The following is a 20,451-nucleotide window of genomic DNA, read 5'->3' on the forward strand; positions in this document are numbered from 1 at the left end:
ATAAAACATAAAAAATATTAAAATAAAATAATAATTAAATAATGATATAGAAATGAAAATATTTCTCCAAATTTCTCACCCATATATGCTCTAAGGAAGTTTCAAAGCTGAAATTTAAATATGTTTCTTTCAAAAGTGAAAAATTCTACATATTTTATTATAAAAAAAATTCACTCATTGTGTCTATCAATCTATAATGTGACTTGACTTGTACACAGTGGTTGAACGTTGTTTTTGTGCAATAAAAACTTAGACATTTGCATGCAATGCCAAAGACGACCTAAGACTTAAAAGTCCTATAATATTTCTAACTATCATTTTTTCGGTCCAAAATTAACCCTTTGATAAATCATAACATATTTACAACTTGGATACAAATTAACAAATTGAATTTATATTATAAGTTAAATTTTATTTTTTGGTGCTAAAACAAAATTTACTTAAAAAATAAATGATGTAGAAATAATTATATATAACATAAAAATGATAAAATTTACGAGTTTGAAATAATTTAAAGTTAAAATATTTGTAACATCGATTTTTGTTCCTAAAAGTCCATACCTAAAATATATAATTTAAACTCAAAATATCCGTTGAATTATTATCTTTGCTCATTCTATGCGTAATAATGGTTCTAATAGGGTTTAAAGTACATTTTATTGCTATAATTTTGTCTTTTAATGACTTGATTTAGTAAGGCGTGGACAAGAAAACTACAACATTGGCATTAATAAGTTAATGAGATTGATAAAATATTAAAATCTCACTCTTCAAAATTAAAATTAGCAAAAAAGAAAGAGGTAAGGCAAATTAAGTGTGAATTTAACAACTTATTTCTAATACTAACAATAAATAATTTATGCATCATCACTAACAGCTTTAAATAATACATTATTATCCCTTGCTTTTGTATGTTGGAAAAAATTGACCAAAAAGACTTAACTGAAGTGGTGGAACAGCATTTTGATGGAGTCTTGATTTGGCAAAATGACTTAGAAATTGCATGCATTGCCAATCACTCATAAATAAGTTGTATGCCAAACACAATCCTCCTTCACACCCACCCAACATGAACACTCTTCATTCCCTTATTTCTTCACTCTCTCTCTTCTCATGCTTCCTTCCTCTTCTCTTGTCTTTTTCACCTCCTCAAACTCATCTCCCAATGCAATGCCCTGATGACCAGAGATCTCCTCTGCTGCAATTGCAACATCATCTTTACTATGCCCCTCATTTTACTTTCTCTTCCAAATTTGAGCTTTGGGATCCCTACACTCATTGCTGCTCTTGGAAAGGAGTCTCTTGTGATGCTCTTGGTTATGTCGTTGGCGTTGATCTTAGTAATAGAAACCTTTCCGGCAGTTTTCACTCCATTTTCCGTCTCCGTCATCTTCAACGCTTGAATCTTTCTGGAAACTACTTTAATACCACTTTGCTTTCTTATGGGTTTCACAAACTCCAAAATCTAACCCATCTCAATCTTTCAAGCTCATGTTTCCATGGCCAAATTCCAGTGGATATCTCATACTTAACGAGGTTAGTCTCTCTTGATCTATCTAATCAAGATTCTTGTTATTCGCGATACTACATCATTCTTGACCCATATAGAGGCGTCCGCAACTACTATGATCCATTGCCTTACGAACTTCAACAGCCTCTTAAATTAGAGAAACCAAACTTCAAGACATTAATCAAGAATTTGAGGTTTCTCACAGAGCTTTATTTGGATGGGGTAAACATTTCAACTCAAAGTGCTAAATGGTGTGAAACCACATCTCTTGTACTTTCCAACCTGCGTGTGTTGAGTCTGTCACACTGTGTTTTGAAAGGTCCATTATGTTCTTCACTCTCAAGACTCTCTTTTCTTTCCAACCTTATCCTTGATTGGAACCCAATCTCTTATTTACCTCCCAATTTCTTGGAAATTTCGTCTCATTTGGTTTCTCTCAGTTTAATGGGTTGCAATTTGAGTGGCCATTTTCCAACTGAAATTCTCTTATCGCCAAAAATTCAAAGCATTGACATTTCAGCTAATTACCAACTTATGGGTCAGTTGCCAGAATTTCCAGCAAACAATGCTTTACAGATTTTGTCACTTTTTTATACAAATTTCAGTGGAAAACTACCTGAGTCGATTGGTAATCTTAAGTTCCTGACAAACTTAGAGCTTTCTTATTGTAATTTTGCTGGACCCATTCCATCGTCAATTGCAAATCTTAGTCAACTGGTGAACTTGGATCTAAGATTAAATGTTATGGTTTCATTAACGGTCACATCTTTGTTTATATTTCTGTTAAGACTGTTAAAATAATACTTAGTTAAACGCTGCGTTTCATTTAAGTGGCTTAGTGATACGGTGAGTTTTACTTAGTCAAAACGGATGCGTTTTGTCTATTGCAGTATAGCGGTTATGGTTGTCCATATATGATTTGTGACCGAAAAGGAAAGGCAGGCAATTTTGAATCCTGTTTTCAGTCTCTATTTCTTCCTACTGTTTTTTTTCTCTCTGAATTTTCTCTCTTATTCTCATTTCAATCCCGATCTCAATTTATTCTTCAACATTAAACAAGCTTTCTGGATCAATACATTCTTCTTTATTTACTCTTCCATCGTTGAAGATCTTGAATCTTGGAGACAATCAATTGGTTGGGAAAATTGATGAGTTCCCCAATGCATCTTCTTCTTTGATTGAAGTACTATATATAGGCAATAATTATTTAACAGGACCAATCCCAAAGTCAATCCTTCAACTTCCAAGGCTTGAATGGCTTTATATCAAAAGCAATAGCTTCAGTTCCATGAAGCTTGACATGTTTGTCCAACTTAAGAACTTAAAGCGTCTCTACTTATCCAACGTAAGCTTGTTAATTGAAAGCGACAACAGAAGTCTTACTTTTCCCCAATTAGAGAGCCTAGGGCTAAGGTCATGCAACCTTACTGAATTTCCAGAATTCATTAAAAGGCAACACAAGTTGGTTCACTTAGATCTTTCTAATAACCATACCCATGGTTTTGTGCCCAATTGGTTGTGGAAGAGCAGTCTTTCATGGGTGGACCTTTCTTTCAATGTGATTGATTTTCCAAAACAGCTTCCCTTAAATGATGCAAACTTCTCATATGTTGGCAGACTTGGATTTGAGATCCTGCAACATAAGTGCGTTTCCAGAGTTCATCAAAACACAAGACAAGTTGGTTGACTTAGATCTTTCTAACAATCATATCCATGGTGTTGTGCCTCATTGGTTCTGGAAGAGCAGCCTTTCAAGGGTAAACCTTTCTTTCAATGTGATTGATTTTCCAAAACAGCTTCCCTTAAATGATGCAAACTTCTTATTTCCAATGTTGACAAGATTGGATTTGAGATCCTGTAATATAAGTGCGTTTCCAGAGTTCTTAAAGAGTCAAAAAAAATTTAGAAGAATTCGACGCATCTTATAAAAATTTGAGTGGCCCAATTTCAAATTGGTTATGCAATATGAGTCTACTTTACACTTTCGATGCATCTTGTAACAATTTGAGTGGCTCAATTTCAAATTGCTTGGTCAATATGAGTCAACTTGACACTTTCGATGTATCTTATAACAATTTGAGTGGCCCAATTCCAAATTGCTGGGGCAATATGAGTGCTCTGATTTTGTTGCGTTTGCAAGGAAATAACTTCAGTGGAATGTTACCAAAATTTTCAACAGCAACCCAACTGCAATTTCTGAAAGTTAGTGAGAATAGACTGGAAGGGAAGTTGCCTAGATCATTAGCTGAATGCACTCAGCTTGAAGTTTTGGACGTGGGAAAGAACAAGATGAATGATACATTCCCTTTTTGGTTGGAGAAATTGCCCTACTTGAGGGTTCTAATATTGCGGGAAAACAGATTTTATGGTCAAATTAAACATTTCAAACATAAATCTGTTTTCCCAACTTTGGATGTCTGGGACATTGCTTCAAACCAGTTTTCTGGTGAACTATCCATTGATTTCCTTCAACCCACTCGACTAAGGTCACTCAAAATAGGTGGGAATAAATTGGAAGGGAAGCTGTCGAGATCATTAGCCAATTGCACAGCACTTGAGGTTCTGGACCTCGGAAATAATATGGTTCATGATACATTCCCATTTTGGTTAGAGAAGCTACCTTCCTTGAAGGTTCTCGTTTTGCGAGCAAACAGATTCTACGGCACAATTTCAAAAATCGACACGGAATGTGGGTTTCCAAAGCTACGCATATTGGACATTGCTTCCAACCATTTTTCAGGTGACTTGTCCATTGAATTTTTGCAGAGTTTGAAGGCAATGGCGAAGATGACTAATGACGAAAAGGCTAAGCGGGTTTACATTGGGGACGTCTATTATAAAGACTCTGTGACAATTGTTAACAGGGGGGTTGAACTATTTTACCAAAAAATCTGAACTGTTCTTACTTGTCTTGACCTTTCCAACAATAGTTTCCATGGGAGAATACCAGAAGAGATACAAATGCTGAGGTCACTCAGAGTGATGAACTTATCCAACAATGGCTTTTCTGGTGAAATCCCATTAGCACTTGAAAATCTAAAAGATCTTGAATCTTTGGATCTCTCACAGAATGAGCTGTCAGGGAAGATTCCTGCACAACTTACAAGTTTAACTTTCTTAGCAGCATTGAACTTGTCTTACAACCAACTCGAAGGGATTATACCGCAAAGCAACCAATTCATTACATTTACAAATGATTTTTACCGTGGGAACCCAAAATTGTGTGGGCTGCCATTGTCAAGGAAATGCAATGAAGTTGGTCTTCCAATGCCACCACCTCCAGGGGAAGATGAAGATTCATGGTTATATGCTGTGTCTACTTGGAAAATTGCGTTGATAGGTTATGCTAGTGGATTAGTGGTTGGGCTATGTATTGGATATACAGTGCTGAATGAGTTGGGAAACAAATGGGTTAACAAGTTCAAAAAGTGTGGTAAAAGAAATAGAAGAAGATGTAGGTGACTCCATCAGAATTCTTGCTTCAAAATTAGCTGGTAAGCGTTTGTCTTTCTAATTTGAACAGATAGTTGTTGATTTATATATATAGGTTTTCATAACCTCATTTTTTTGCTGTCTTTACTAAGTTCACTGTCATATCGTACTTGTAATTTGATGTTACCATTGAGCAATGCAGGAGGTACTTGAAGCAGGACATGGAATGTACAATTGTGAGGTTCATGAAGAATGTAGGCAATGATCCTAACAAGATCAATCCACTGGTTTGTAATTTTGCTTTATATGCACTTTTTTCCTGTTGTAGTTTTCCATGAGTATAAATAAGTGTTTATTCATTTTGCATCCAGGTACCTGTGGATTTGGGGGATGCAATGTTTCAGTGCTACTGAATTTCCATGCTAATAATGATATTATAAACAAGGAAATGGCTGCCGAAGCTCTCTTTTATATATAATTTACTTTTACTTCAAATTTTTTTATCTTCAGAATATTTGTACAGCTGAGGAGATTTGATGGCATGATGTTGATGAAAGTCATACCTAATGGACATTGGATTGATTGTGTAAAGAGACGCAGATGCTGCTACTTCCATCCTTTGCTCTTCCAAATAGACATTAGCTTTATATTTTATCAATTACGTGTTGGGCTTTAGGATCGGGTGTAAAGGGTGGACCTGTTGGTCCGGGTTTTAATTCAGCCCGACACTTATTTTTATACTAGTTTATTTATTGTTTCAGTGATAGTTTTATTAATTTCAAAAAATATGGTTGAATTAGGTAATAATATGATAATAATAATAATAATAATTAAAATTTAATGAAATAAATTATGTCTTAAAATCTAGTATGTTTTCCAATGTTAGCCAAAGGCCAACAATATCTCACACTAATATTTTCTTTGTTAGTCCGAAATTAAAATTTTCAAATTAGAATGTTATTTATAGTTTGAGGACTTAATTAAATTTTATTTTTAAATTTAGAGGTCAATTTTAAATTTAATCCATAATTTAAGGAATTAATCCTTTGCTAAATCCTAACATATTTATAAGTTCCATACTCATTAATAAATTAGTACTAAAAATGCTCATTTGGATTTAGACAAAAGTAAATTATGATAAAAATTAAAATATATGAAAGAAATGATGCCTTATAATGTGGTGTGTGGCAAACAATCTAAAACATTAGAAATAAATATGTGACCTTAATAAAGAAAATCAATTCTCTTATTGTAAAACATTTATAAGAATTAATTCAAGGGACAATTTTATCATTGTAAAACATTTAAAAGAATTTATTTAAGGAAAAGATGGTATAAAGCTGTGATTTCACGTTATCTCTATCCTTCCTAATAGAAGAGGAATGACAAATTAGATTTTTATTCGATTTGTAGCATTTTAATTAGATTTGAATTTTCTAAGAGGAAAAGTTAAAAATCAAGAGAAAAATCTGATTTGTTATTCTCCTATTAGAGAGGGATAAGGATGACATGGAATCACAGTTTTATACAATCCATTCTCTTTGTTCAAATATTTATTTACAAAAAATAAAAATTATATGTTGCTTAATCTCATAGTGTTTTAATTGGCTTGATAAACTTTGAAAAAAAAATTTAATTGAAATTAATTTTTTCCACTACTTGAGCCCATCAATCCATCTCAACTACCTAAGAAACTTGCTAAACATTATTTTCATGGGGTAAAAAAGATTTAGACATTTGCATGCAGTGCCAAAAGGCTAAGACCTGAGTCCAATAATATCTCATACCATAAATTTTTTGGACCCATTCCATCGTCAATTGCAAATCTGGTCAACCTATATCTGGGAGGGAACATGCTTTCTGGATCAATACATTCTTCTTTCACTCTTCCATCATTTAAGACCCTGTCTCTTGGAGAAAATCACTCGGTTGGGAAAATTCTGCCCGGCCCATAAATGAAACCCAAATAAATAAAAATCCAATGTAAGTCCAAGTCCATTACAGAAAAAAATATCAGACACAAATTTAAAAGGCCCGAAAGCCTAAAAAAAAAAATATAGTAGCTAACCGAACCCAAGCCGCCGCTCCTCCCACGTCAGCCACCAACTACTCCTGCAAGGAAAAGACAGAATCAGAAGCAATAACAGTGAAAAAATATAAAAATTGTATGAAACGGCTATAAAAGCCATTTGGACAGATTTGTAAGGGGCTTTTTTGTTTTTGAAGAAAAAAAGGGGAAAAAGAAATAAAAGAAACAAAAAAAAAACTTTCAAAAGGTGATCTTTTTTCTCTTATTTATTTATTTTGAAAAAAGAACAAAAAAAGAAAAAAAAAATCAAAACTTTCTTATTTTTTCGGACGGTGATCGACAGATCTAAGCTCGGGAGGCCGATAGAGAGAGGAAAGTAAAAAGGAAAATTTTACCACGAAATTTTAATTTTATTTCATTTTAGTCCTGCATAAGGGCAAAGGATATTTTCCTATTCGGTCCATGTTTTTTTAACGTGTTACATTTGAATCCTTATTAGCCTATTTTTATTTACAATGTATACCCCTTAATTTTATTCCAATTTCAATACGATCCTTAGTTTATTTAACTTCAAATTTTTTTACAAACTGTTTCATTTATTATTTATTTATTTTCAATTTTAATCAATTTTTTACATTATTTATTTATTTACTTATTGTTCCTTTTGTTTTTATTTTTAATTGGCTTGCTTTTTGTATTTTCCTTTTATTGTGCATTTTTTATTTTGCCTTTATTATTGTTATTATTCCATTATTTATTACCTTTTATGTACTTAGAAAAATAGATTATTTATTATTATTGTTATTATTATTGTTGTCATTTATATTATCATTTTCATTATTATTATTATTATTTGTTTATGCATATTAATATTATTATTGCTATACTTTTATATTTTATTATGCATATTATTATACCGTTATTATAAATTGGTGTTGCGTTATTATTATTTTTCATTATATTATTAAATAAAATATCAATCATATTATAGTCATTATCGTTATTATTATAATCAATTTGTGTTGCATTATTACTATTATATTAACGTGATCTCAACTACCTACTTATTATCATTTTTACCATGACCATTTCGATTTCTTTTCTCTTTATTCGTGTAGCCATTTTATTTTTATTTTAGACCTAACCATATTTTCCCTTAGGTTTAGATATATTTATTTGCTCCTCACTATGGCCCAATCTCGTATTGTGTTAAATAGTGAATCCGTTTTTTACACAACTTATAAGAAATAATTAAAATTAGGGCTGTAATAGGCCATTTTAGCCCGGGCCCAAATACATAAACCTTAAAATAAAAATACAATAAATTACAAACCCATTTTTAACCCAATAACACCCCGACCCAATAGCTGAATTAAAAGCCCATTTTTTGTGACCCAATTACAGAGTGGCCCAAACAAAACAAAATCAGAAACCCTAGCAGTTAGCAAGCCAGCGCCGCAACTGCCCACGTTCTTCTCTCACAACAACGCCCCAAGTCGCAGCAATCTCCAGCTCTACATCACTCCACGTTCAGCACTCGCGCACGCCACACGTTTGTACCTGCAATAACCACGAACAGTAAAAGGTGGAAAAGAGGTTCTCGGGGGTTTTTTTTTCTTTTCGTTATTTTGGCTATTTAAAGCCAAATCAAATCTGTAAAAGGGTTACACACACATATATCGAAAAACTGTAATAGGGGTTAGCAAATTTTTTGCTGAAAACTGAAAAAGAAATACCAGAGAAAGAAAAAACATTTTGAAGGTGACGAATTCAGGTTTCTTTTCCTTGCTTCTTTTTACTGTTTTTATTCTTTTATCTTGTTTTTCTTTGATTTCTTTGAATAACAAAAAGGGATAAGGGGAAAATAGGAGGGCTTACTGTTTTTTGGAGGCGATTGAAGGCCTCTTTTCGCCGTTGTCTGGTCGGAGTCGGAGCGGCAGAGAAGGGGACTTTGAGAGGAGTTGCGGCGCACCACAAAAATGGCAGAGAAAGGGAATGGCTTTAGGGTTTTAAAATGGGCTTTTATAGGGGTTCAAAAGGGGCCATTTGCGCGATTGGTCCTTTGCTTTTTGGGGTTGTTTAAATTAAATTTATATTTCCTTTAAATTTTACTGCATGTTTTATAATTGTTTTAAATTGGTCCTATGCTGCGCAACATTGTAGGTTTGGGTAAATGTCTCGTTCAGTCCTCCCCCTGTTGTGCGTGTTTTAATTTACTCCCTTTCATGTTATTTTGTAATTAGCTTTTTAAATTCTGTTGATTTTTTTTTAATTTAATCCTTAATTTATTATTTTTAGTTTTTATTATATTGTCAATATGGTTCATTGACGTTATTATTACTGTATGGTTATTAGTTCATTATTATATGTTATATTATTATTATATTTATTTATATGCGCATATGCCTCTTAATATACACATATACCTTTTAAAATGTTTTAAATATATACTATATACATATCATATATTTTATTATTATTTTATTTTTCTTAGCTTTATATTCGTATGTATGCGTATATATTTTTATAATATTTATATTTTTATACCTTATGATCCAAAATAAATATTTTTATAATATATATACACATATACCTATGTTATTCCATATTTTTATAAATATATCCGTTAAATTATATATATATATACATACATATGTCAATATTTTTATAATTACTAAATATTATGCTTATATTTTAGTTTTATAAACTTTATATATATACATATATTTATTTATTTATTTATTTATTTATTTATTATGTTTATTATTTTTGTATACATGAATATATATGCATCAATATTTTGTCATACTTTAAAAAAATAAATATTTTGATTTTATCAAAACATTAAAATTATTTTTATGATTCAAAGGTTTTCAAAATAAAAAACGATATTCAAAGTTAGGGATTTTCGAGGAAAATTGAGCCCTAACGCATTGGGTTCCGATTTTCTTTGTTAATTCCAAATGACCGAGAATATTTGTTATTTAAAATATATAAGTAAAAATCATTTTTGGAACTTAATTTGTTATGTCCTAACGTATTGGGCATGACATAATTGCTTCCTCGAAACGAATATTTACTTATAAGGCAAAAGTGATATTCAAAATTCAGGGATTTTGAGAAATTGTACCCTAACGTATTGGGTCTCAATTTCTTCACATGACTTGAATAATTGATTATCCTTTTCAGATTTCATCATTTGAATTTTAAAAATCTTTTTAACCCTCGACATTAAGATATTAAATAATCAATTTGGTACCGATTTTTGGGCGTTACGAGGGTGCTAATCCTTCCTCGTGCGTAACTGACTCCCGAACCTGTTTTCTCAAATTTCGTAGACCAGAGTCGTTTTTAAGGTGAGCCGATCACACCTCAATAAAGGATCGGTGGCGACTCCAATTTTTGTTTTTTAAAGTCGACAACTAAATTTTTGTTTTCAAAAAAGATGGTTTCGACAAGGACAATGTTTTGTATTTGGGGATTCAAGAAGTCGTACCCTAACTTACGGGGCTTGGCTTTCTTGTTAAACTTAGATGACCAAATATCTTTTTAAAATTAAAACACGTGAAATTTATATAATAATTTAAATAAAGAGCAAGCTTATTTTCAAAGATTTGAGATGTCGTATCCTAATTTACGGGATATAACCTTTTGTTACCTCGAGATAAGAGGGCCTTTTACATATATTTTTGATTTATTCAAGTGATTTTTAGTAACATGATGCAAAGTGCGATCATGTTTTAAACTCTCTTCAATTTTTTTAATTCATGACACTAAGACTTTAATTAATCAACTAAGTACTAATTTTAAATGTCGCAAGGGTGCTAATCCTTCTTCGTGCGTAATTGACTCCCGAACCCGTTTCTTGAATTTTGTAGACCTTAAATATTTATTTTAGAAAATCAAAGCGATCAAATTACGAGGTGACCCGATCACTTCGACAATGACTACAAGCATTTTTTCTCACAAAGTTCACTATCATATCATATTGTATTTGTTCTTGTGGCAATGAAAAATTTACCTTGTTGAAGTGCATAGGTACTTGATCCAAGACATGGAATGAACAGTTACGAGGTACATGAAGAATCTAGGCAGTGATCCCAACAATGATCCTAACAGCTGAGGAGATTTAATAGCTTGATGCTGATGAAAGCCTTATCTAATGGACATTGGACTAATTGTGTAAAGAGATGCAGATGTTGCTACTCCCACCCTTTGCTCTTCCAAAGAGACATTAGCTTTATATTTTATTAATCATGTGTTGGGCTTTAAGTCCGGGTGCAAAGGGTAGACCTGTTGATTCGGGTTTTAGTTCAGCCCAACACTTGTTTTTACAGTAGTCTATTTATCTTTTTTAATGATAATTTTATTACTTTGAAAAATACCATTCAATTAAACTTTGTGTGTAATAATATGGTAAAAATAAGAATTAAAATATGGTGAAAGAAATGTCATCTTAGAATCTGGTATGCTTTCCAATGTTAGCCAAAGGCCAACAATATCTCACACTATTATTTTCTTTGTTAATCCAAAATTAAAAAGTTCAAATTAGAATGTGATTTAGAGTTTGAGGACTTAATTAAATTTTTTAAGTTTAGAGTTCAATTTAAAATATAATCCATAGTTTAGGGACATCAAGTGAATTAACCTTTGATAAATCCTAACATATTCATAAGTTGCATACTCATTAATAAATTAGGACTAAAATGCTTATTGGTAAATTGATTTCACATATAAGTTAATTTATTTTTGGGTGCTATACCAAAGTTTAATTAAAAGATTGTAATGCTACACTTCTACATTTAAAAAATTAAATTATATATAAGCAATTATGATATAAAATCAAGGCAGCCCGCATCTAAAATATTTTAAGCATCAAACACATGAAAAAAAATCCAAACCCAAATATTTTAAGCATCCAAAACATTGGCATTGGCATCAATAAGAACACTTGGATTGGATAATGAAAAAAAAATCCAATCTCAACTATTTAACAACGACATGTTTATTATATGATTTTCAATACAAAATCAGATAATTAATCCGACTCTGTTGAGTTAACTCATACTTATAATGTTCAATTAAATGATTTTTTCAAAAAAAAATTAATTGTTTATATTTCGAATCCAATTCAACCAATAAAAAGCCAGTTATATTTGAATGCGAATGCAAAGCAGTGGATATAACGTAAGGGACTCAATCCAATTTGGCATTCTAAATGATGTCTTAATTACAATGTGGTGTGCTTTCCAGAGTTGGCAAACAACCTAAAGCACTTCTTTAATTTATCTTTGAAAAGTGATAAAAATATTAATAACTAAAATTAAAAAACTGCAAGAACCATTATCTTTCACAAATTATTCAAAATCATATGGTATTTGTAGTCGTTGGCTTATATTTTGAAAAGATTGATGTTACAAACTAACTCTGAATTTCCTAAGCTTATTTTTTGTCCCTTGACACACTTCGCTATCATATGGTATTTGTAGTCGTAGGCTTGTAGCATTGACATTCATTTTATCATTTCGCAATGCAAGAGGTACTGAAACAGGCTAAGCTGAAACGGCTCATTAGGTTTGCAACTCCAAAAGACTCTTCGAAAAGAGCAATGAAAGAAGCGACAAAAGGGTCCTTGGCTGTTTGTGATGATGCACTTACATAGACTCACTTCTATATGATTCATGTAAATCCTTTCTATAACTTATTTCCTAGGAAGCATTCCTCTGTTAGAGCAACTAATCCATAATTCTTAAATCCAGATACTGAAATTCTTTTTTTTTCTCTCGATTTTGTAGCAGTGGCCAAACTCCCCAATGTCTTGGCTACCAATCTTCTTTAATTTAATCGAACTCATTTATGGTAAGGATGAGTTTTGAAATGCTATATGAATATTGTGAGTTGAACATGAGCAGCATACTTGATATGCAAAATCTAATATCAAGAATCTCCCTTGTGAGATTCATTTTTGCTTCAATTCACAGCCATTTGGGGTACGTAATTTGTCTCTAGCACTGAACTTTCATGCCAATAATGCTATATTATAAACCAGGATCATGGCTTTTCCAAGCCTTCTTTAATATGAATTTACTCTTTAGTTCAGAATTTTATTTTCAAATTATTTCTGTGCAGCTTGGAAGATAATATGATGAGTTGATGTTGATGAAAGCCACATTTAACAGAGTGATTCTGCAAAGAGACACCACTGCTAGATGTGCCTCTTTGAAACAGGACAAACTCAAGCAAAGATCGTTAACTTTATCTTTGAAAACAATGGTAAAACTTTCTAACTAATTATCTTTTCCTTGACATCTTCTTTAATCATGCTTGAATTAAGTTTAAGCATATGAAAGACATGATTGTTGGTAGATAAATGAGAAGCTTCATGTTCTAATTTTTAGGCTAATGGTCTAAGAAGACAGTAAGGCGTGTTGATTGCAGTTTGTTATCTATTATATGGAAAAGAAAACGTGCATTGCCAACATAAAGTACAGAAAGGATATGCATAAGGTGCAAAGGCTTATCATCGAAGCAAGTCTACATCTTGTTTAAGGTGGCTCATGTTCTCTTACATGTAATTTGCATGAAATCTTATTATCTTAGGATTATACTGGAGTGCCACCGGCAGTTGACCTCACTAGCATGTGAGACACTGTTAAGAATCTTGACAATGATCTTAACAAGATTAATCCACTAGTTTCTAATTTTCCCTCTATATTTTACCAGGAGTATATAACTTATTTACTTCTATATCTTGCAATTTATGCGGCCCCTGAGCATGGTATAGCTTGGTGTTGGTAGATTCACATCGTCCAAGAACTTACAAGATGTTGAGAAAGCATAGTGTTGGCAAAATTTTTTAGTTTTATGGTTAAGTCTATGATCATAAATCTTAAGAATAGAATGATTTTACTATAAAAAAATCAGGTTTATAGGACTTTATCATCAATGTAACTATTTTTAATGTGGTTATAGGAGAGGGTGTGGTTGAATTATCTTTAGCTAATCATGGTCGAGCCATAGTTGCAGACATGGGACCTGAATAATGTGCAACCATGGGTTGTCTTTCCTGTGGATCATACAGCCTTGCAATTCCTTAATTTAACCAGCAGGAGTGGTGACACAGTTCATTCTCTGCGTGGTGATGACTCCAACAAGGTTTTATGTTATTATTGCTACTATTTTGTCTTTTTAATAATTTAGATATAAGAAAATTTTCATATATATATAGAATAAGGATGAGACAGAAAGACTAAAATATTGGCATCAATAAGAACACTAAGACCAATAAAATCTCATTTCAAAATTAGAATTGAAAAAATATATATATAAAAATTGAAGATGCAAAGCAAATTAAGTGTGAATTGAAAACCTTAATGCTAAGACTAAGAATAAATAATTCATCCATTAAGACTAATAGCTTCATCATCATCCTTTGCTGTGATATGACTCTGGTTTGAATTTAAAGAAGCAAATATGAAGTACTCATAATGCGAGAGAAAATTACTTAGCTAAGAGAAGAAATCATTTACTTCAACGAAACTATCCCCGGTAGAAATAAAAGCCAAAAGAATTAAATTCATTCAAAACAAAAATTGTAGGGATTAGTTTTATAATTTTACTTAGATTTTTATTTTAACAGAAGGACGTGGGTTCGAGTACGCCGAAGTGCATTATCCTCCTATTTATGGATTGGGAAGAGACTGGGTAGTTTTAGGCATTGTATCAAAAAAAGAAATTTTTAGAGCCCTAGACGGCCACACTCCCAAACTACCCTAAAGTCGGGCTGATGGTGACTAGAAAACAACCCAACAAATTCCAATCAAATATCATGCTCAAAATTGGAATTAACAAATGGAAAAACAAAAAAGACATTGGTAAAGCAAAATAAGTGTGAAACATAAAGAAATTGATATGAAGAGTAAGAAGAGAGTATGAAAAATTTTAAAATTGTAAATTAGGATGACTTTAAAATATGGGGAAGATTCATGGGTTTGAAATCAATGATTTTGCAGTTTCTCTTTGTTGATTTGGTGGATGTTTCCCACTACTTTTGCTTTTAGTGGTTACCATTATATAATTGGAAATTGGAATTACTTTTGCCACTCATTTCTCATGTTTGTTTGGCCAATAAAAGATTAATTGCATAAAGCAACAATAGGGCAATAGGCTGCAATATTTCCACACGCCTGTCAAACATTTTACTCCAATTTTATGTATTTTTTTAAAAAATTAACATATTTTTTAATTTTTAATTTTAACATTTGATCCCTATACTTTAAAAGTTAAAAATTCAATTCTTCTACTTTTCAATTTAAAAATCATAATCAAGCCATTATCATCGTTGATAGTTTTTGTCAAAATTTATCAGTTTAATATGTTTATTTTATCAATCATATGTCACGCCATAAGATGACACGTTAATCAAAATTTCAAGTTGACAAGTTTTACAAAAATACTTGCGATTTAATGATTGCACTGAGATTTTAACTTTTAAATATATGAACTAAATCTTAAATTTGACCAAAATACAAGAACTAACAACATATTTTAACCAAAATTTAAATAGTTTGCACATTGAATCATCATAACTAATTTAAGGATTTAATTAAAATATTTCAAAAATTTCCATATTACCTTTACTTTTGTAAATAATGATATGCATTGGAATTAATTATTAAGTAAAAGGATAATGTTTTATGGAAACTACAAATTTATGTATAAAATGTTGCATGAAAATAATCCTTCTTCATACCCAACCAACATGAGACTCCATTTCCTTGTTTCACCTTTTCTACCTTTCTTCTTTCTCTTCTCATCCTCTCTTTCTCAATCTCATCTCCCCAAAATGTAAAATAAAAAAATATTTTAATTTTTAAAAATATAAAATTTTGGAATTTTTATGAATATTTTGAATTTTAAAATTATTTTGAATATTTTGAAAATTATTTTAAATTATTTTGTAATTTTGGTTGAGAGAGATCAAGTTGTTAAATTTTAAAATTGACAAGGACCAAAGGAGCATGTACACCAATTTTTGTTTGAATTATTCAAGTTATTTAAATTGTAAAATACAACTCAAATCAAATTATAAATATTTTTAATAATATAAAACATAAGAAATATTAAAATTAAATAATAATATAGAAATGAAATTTTTCTCCAAATTTCTCCTCCAAATACAGTCTAAGAAAGTTTGAAAGCGAAATTTAAAAATGTTTCTTTTAAAAGTGAAAAGTTGTATATATTGTATCATCAAAATTTCCACTCATCCAACTAAGAAACTTACTATAATTTTGTCTTTATAATGTGACTTGATTTGTACACAATGGTTGAACGTTGTTGATAATACTCGGAATGACATATCTTTATATATTAATTACATATATATTTTATTTTGAGTATGATCCTACTAAATTGAGCTATTTATGGTTTTTATATTGTAGGGACTAAATTGAAGGAAAAATAAAATTTAGGGGCAAAAATCATGAATTTGAAGATAAAATGGGTCAGGATGCAAAATAGGAAAGAAATGGTGCCGAAAATGCAAAGTGTGGAAAACTTGGGGGCAATAGTTCAAAAAAGAGATTTTATAAACACAAGACTCTATTTGAATTTTAATTATATTAGGATTATTGTTAAGATTATTATTTAGATTTAATTCTAGCTTTTATCTTTATTTATCTTTTAGAATTTAGAAAGGAATAAACTAGGTCTTTTGAGTACTATAAATAGGGGATGGAGTGACATAGATTTAACTCATCTTTTCTGTAAAAGCTCTCTCTCCCAAAAAGCTTTAGCATTTGTTTCTTTCATTTATTCAATAAAATTTCATTTTTATTAAGTTTATTTATTTTTCCCCAAAAAGCATGAGCCATTAAATTCATTTAGCCAAATGTTGTCGAGATTCCCCAAAAAGGGTTCATGAGGCTTAGAATCCGCACTTAGCCTTCTCAACAAATGTTTATCGTTTCTCCGTACTACGGGACTGACGCTTCCGTCCATGTCCCTTCAAAAGTGATCTTTTCATCTTAAAAAATTGATTTTATATTATAAGTTAAAATTTATATTTCTGGTGCTATAACAAAGTTTACTTAAAAAATTAAATTGTAATTTTTTTATTTAAAAAAAATTAAATGATGTAGAAATAATTATATATAACATAAAATGATAAAATTTACGAGTTTAAATAAATTAAAGTTAAAATATTTGTAATTTTTGTGCTAAAAAGTCGATACCTAAAATATATAATTTAAACTCAAAATATCAGTTGAATTGTCATCTTTGCTCATTCTATGCGTAGTAATGGTTCTAATAGGGTTTAAAGTGCTATAATTTAGTCTTTTTAATAACTTAGATTTAAATGATTATTTATATAGAGTAAGGAGTGGGCAAGAAAACTACAACCTTGGCATTAATAATTTAATGAGATCCATAAAATATTAAAATCTCATTCTTCAAAATTAAAATTAACAAAAAGGAAAGACATAAAGTAAATTAAGTGTGAATTTAACAACTTATCTCTAATACTAACAATAAATAATTTATGCATCATCACTAACAGCTTTAAATAATAAATTATTATCCTATGTTGGAAAAAATTGACCAAAAAGACTAAGTGGTGGAACAGTATTTTGATGGAGTCTTGATTTGGCAAAATGACTTAGAAATTGCATGCAATGCCAATCACTCATAAATAAGTTGTATGCCAAACACAATCCTCCTTCACACCCACCCAACATGAACACTCTTCATTCCCTTATTTCTTCACTCTTTCTCTTCTCATGCTTCCTTCCTCTTCTCTTGTCTTTTTCACCTCCTCAAACTCATCTCCCAATGCAATGCCTTGATGACCAGAGATCTCCTCTGCTGCAATTGCAACATCATCTTTACTATGCCCCTCATTTTACTTTCTCTTCCAAATTTGAGCTTTGGCACCCCAACACTGATTGTTGCTCTTGGGAAGGAGTCACTTGTGATGCTTATGGTCATGTCGTTGGCATTGATCTTAGTTACAAAAACCTTTCAGGCAGCTTTCACTCCATATTCAATCTCCATCGTCTTCAACGCCTTAATCTTGCTGGAAACAACTTTAATACCACTCTGTTTTCCTATGGGTTTGATAAACTCCAAAATCTAACTCATCTCAACCTTTCAAGCTCATGTTTCCATGGCCAAATTCCAGTGGAGATCTCATTCCTAAAAACGTTAGTCTCTCTTGATCTGTCCAATCAAGATTCTTGTTATTTGAGATATTACAAAGTTCTCTACCCTGGCTTCTACAACCGTTTTTCATTGCCTTACGAACTTCAACAGCCTCTTAAATTAGAGAATCCAAACTTCAAGACATTAATCAAGAATTTGAGGTTTCTCACAGAGCTTTATTTGGATAGTGTGGACATTTCAACTCAAAGTGCTAAATGGTGTGAAACCACATCTCTTGTACTTTCCAACCTGCGTGTGTTGAGTCTGTCAAACTGTGATTTGGAAGGTCCATTATGTTCTTCACTCTCAAGACTCTCTTTTCTTTCCAAACTTATCCTTGATGGGAACCCAATCTCTTATTTACCTCCCAATTTCTTGGAAATTTCCTCTCGTTTGGTTTCTCTCAGTTTGAGGGATTGCAATTTGAATGGGCATTTTCCAACCGGAATTCTCTTATTGCCAAAAATTCAAAGCATTGACATTTCAGGCAATGACCAACTTATGGGTCAGTTGCCAGAATTTCCAGCAAACAATGCTTTACAGAGTTTGTCGCTTTCTTATACAAATTTCAGTGGAAAACTACCTCAATCAATTGGTAATCTCAAGTTCTTAACAGATTTACATCTTTCTGGTTGCAATTTTTTTGGACCCATTCCATCGTCAATTGCAAATCTTAGTCACCTGGTGAACTTGGATCTTGGATATAATTATTTCAGTGGTTTAATCCCTTCGTTTCATAGATTTGGAGCTCCTAATCTTGAAAATCTCAATTTGGAGACGAACAAGCTTTTTGGATCAATACATTCTTCTTTATTTACTCTTCCATCGTTGAAGACCTTTTATCTTGGAGAAAATCAATTGGTTGGGAAAATTGATGAGTTCCCCAATGCATCTTCTTCTTTGATTGAAGTACTATCTATAGGCAATAATTATTTAACAGGACCAATCCCAAAGTCAATCCTTGAACTTCCAAGGCTTGAATGGCTTTATATCGAAAGCAATAGCTTCAGTTCCATGAAGCTTGACATGTTTGTCCATCTCAAGAACTTGAGGTATCTGACGCTGTTCAACACAAGCTTGTTAATTGAAAGCGACAACAGAAGTCTTACTTTTCCCCAGTTAGAGAGCCTAAGCCTAAGGTCATGCAACCTTACTGAATTTCCAGAATTCATTAAAAGGCAAGACAAGTTGGTTGACTTAGATCTTTCTAACAATCATATCCATGGTGTTGTGCCTAATTGGTTGTGGAAGAGCAGTCTTTCATTCTTACACCTTTCTTTCAATGTGATTGATTTTCCAAAACAGCTTCCCTTAAATGATGCAAACTTCTCTTTTTCAATGTTGAGGGTATTGTATCTGGAATCTTGTAACATAAGTGTGTTTCCGGAGTTCTTAAAGAGTCTAGAAAATTTAGTAGTTCTCGACCTTTCAAATAATAAAATAAGTGGTGCAATACCAAACTGGGTGTGGAAGAAAAGTTTGCGGTATCTGTTTCTTGCTAATAACCATATCTCATCTTTGGACCAACTTTTACCCAATCAGAGTTCAACTTCTTCACAAACCTCCTTGGCTAGACCTATTTGCAATTTGAGTAAACTTAGAAATTTCAATGCATCTCATAACAATTTGAGCGGCACGATTCCAAATTGCTTAGGCAAAATGAATGATCTCTATTTGTTGGATCTGCAAGGAAATAACTTCAGTGGAATGTTACCAAAATTTTCAAAAGCAACCCAATTATATATTCTTAAAGTTAGCGAGAATAGATTAGAAGGGAAGTTGCCCAGATCATTAGCTGAATGCACTCAGCTTGAAGTTTTGGACGTGGGAAACAACAAGATGAATGATACATTCCCTTTTTGGTTGGAGAAGTTGCCTTACTTGACGGTTCTGTTGAAGTTGGTCAGCATGAAGCCAACACTCGATTCCATACAGGCCATGAAGACCAAGCAAAGCTGGAACAGATGCAAGGGCTGCTGATGCAAGCTCATTTTGTTCATTTTGTTATATTTAGTTGATGAAATGAGTGTTAGTTCATTTCTAACTAAGTTAGCTTTCTGATTGATGTAATTAGCTTATGTATGAGCTGTAAACACACTTTTGTATAAGTTTACAAGCTAAGATTTCAAGTTTCTATGTAATTAGTGGAGGTAGGTAATTACTTGTTGATTTTGACAAGCCTTATGCTTGAGTTATGTCTTGGCTTCAAGCCATTGTTTTTTGTATGAATCAAATCGGTTTTGTTCATCAATATTCTCTCAAATTTCCCCACTTATTT

At 31.7% G+C, this 20,451-nt stretch overlaps 3 protein-coding genes and 1 long non-coding RNA gene across 4 annotated transcripts in view; 3 read left to right on the forward strand and 1 right to left on the reverse strand.

The window, feature by feature from the left end:
* LOC105796495 (receptor-like protein 7) overlaps positions 1-5,552 on the forward strand; it is a 44,573-nt gene extending 39,021 nt beyond the window's left edge. Inside the window, exon 3 of the transcript XR_008194179.1 lies at positions 5,453-5,552. The gene's annotated coding sequence lies outside the window, so the exon portion shown is untranslated. The remainder of the gene's footprint in view (positions 1-5,452) is intronic.
* LOC128039706 (receptor-like protein 7) lies at positions 1,166-19,414 on the forward strand. Its single transcript, XM_052627927.1, has 2 exons — positions 1,166-2,923; positions 19,313-19,414. Exon 1 carries the CDS (start codon positions 1,166-1,168, stop codon positions 2,309-2,311), a length of 1,146 nt encoding a protein of 381 aa, XP_052483887.1. The 3' UTR covers positions 2,312-2,923; positions 19,313-19,414.
* Positions 2,923-5,456, forward strand: LOC105796496 (receptor-like protein 43). Its single transcript, XM_052627928.1, has 3 exons — positions 2,923-5,004; positions 5,145-5,229; positions 5,314-5,456. Exon 1 carries the CDS (start codon positions 3,476-3,478, stop codon positions 4,403-4,405), a length of 930 nt encoding a protein of 309 aa, XP_052483888.1. The 5' UTR covers positions 2,923-3,475; the 3' UTR covers positions 4,406-5,004; positions 5,145-5,229; positions 5,314-5,456.
* Positions 8,220-9,017, reverse strand: LOC105796499 (uncharacterized). Its single transcript, XR_001134463.2, has 2 exons — positions 8,850-9,017; positions 8,220-8,531 (listed from the first exon to the last, which is right to left on the reverse strand). It is a non-coding gene; the product is annotated as an uncharacterized LOC105796499 (long non-coding RNA).
* Positions 19,415-20,451: the final 1,037 nt, after the last annotated feature.

Source organism: Gossypium raimondii, chromosome 3 (assembly GCF_025698545.1).
Source record: "Gossypium raimondii isolate GPD5lz chromosome 3, ASM2569854v1, whole genome shotgun sequence".
Classification (NCBI taxonomy): Eukaryota; Viridiplantae; Streptophyta; class Magnoliopsida; order Malvales; family Malvaceae; genus Gossypium; species Gossypium raimondii.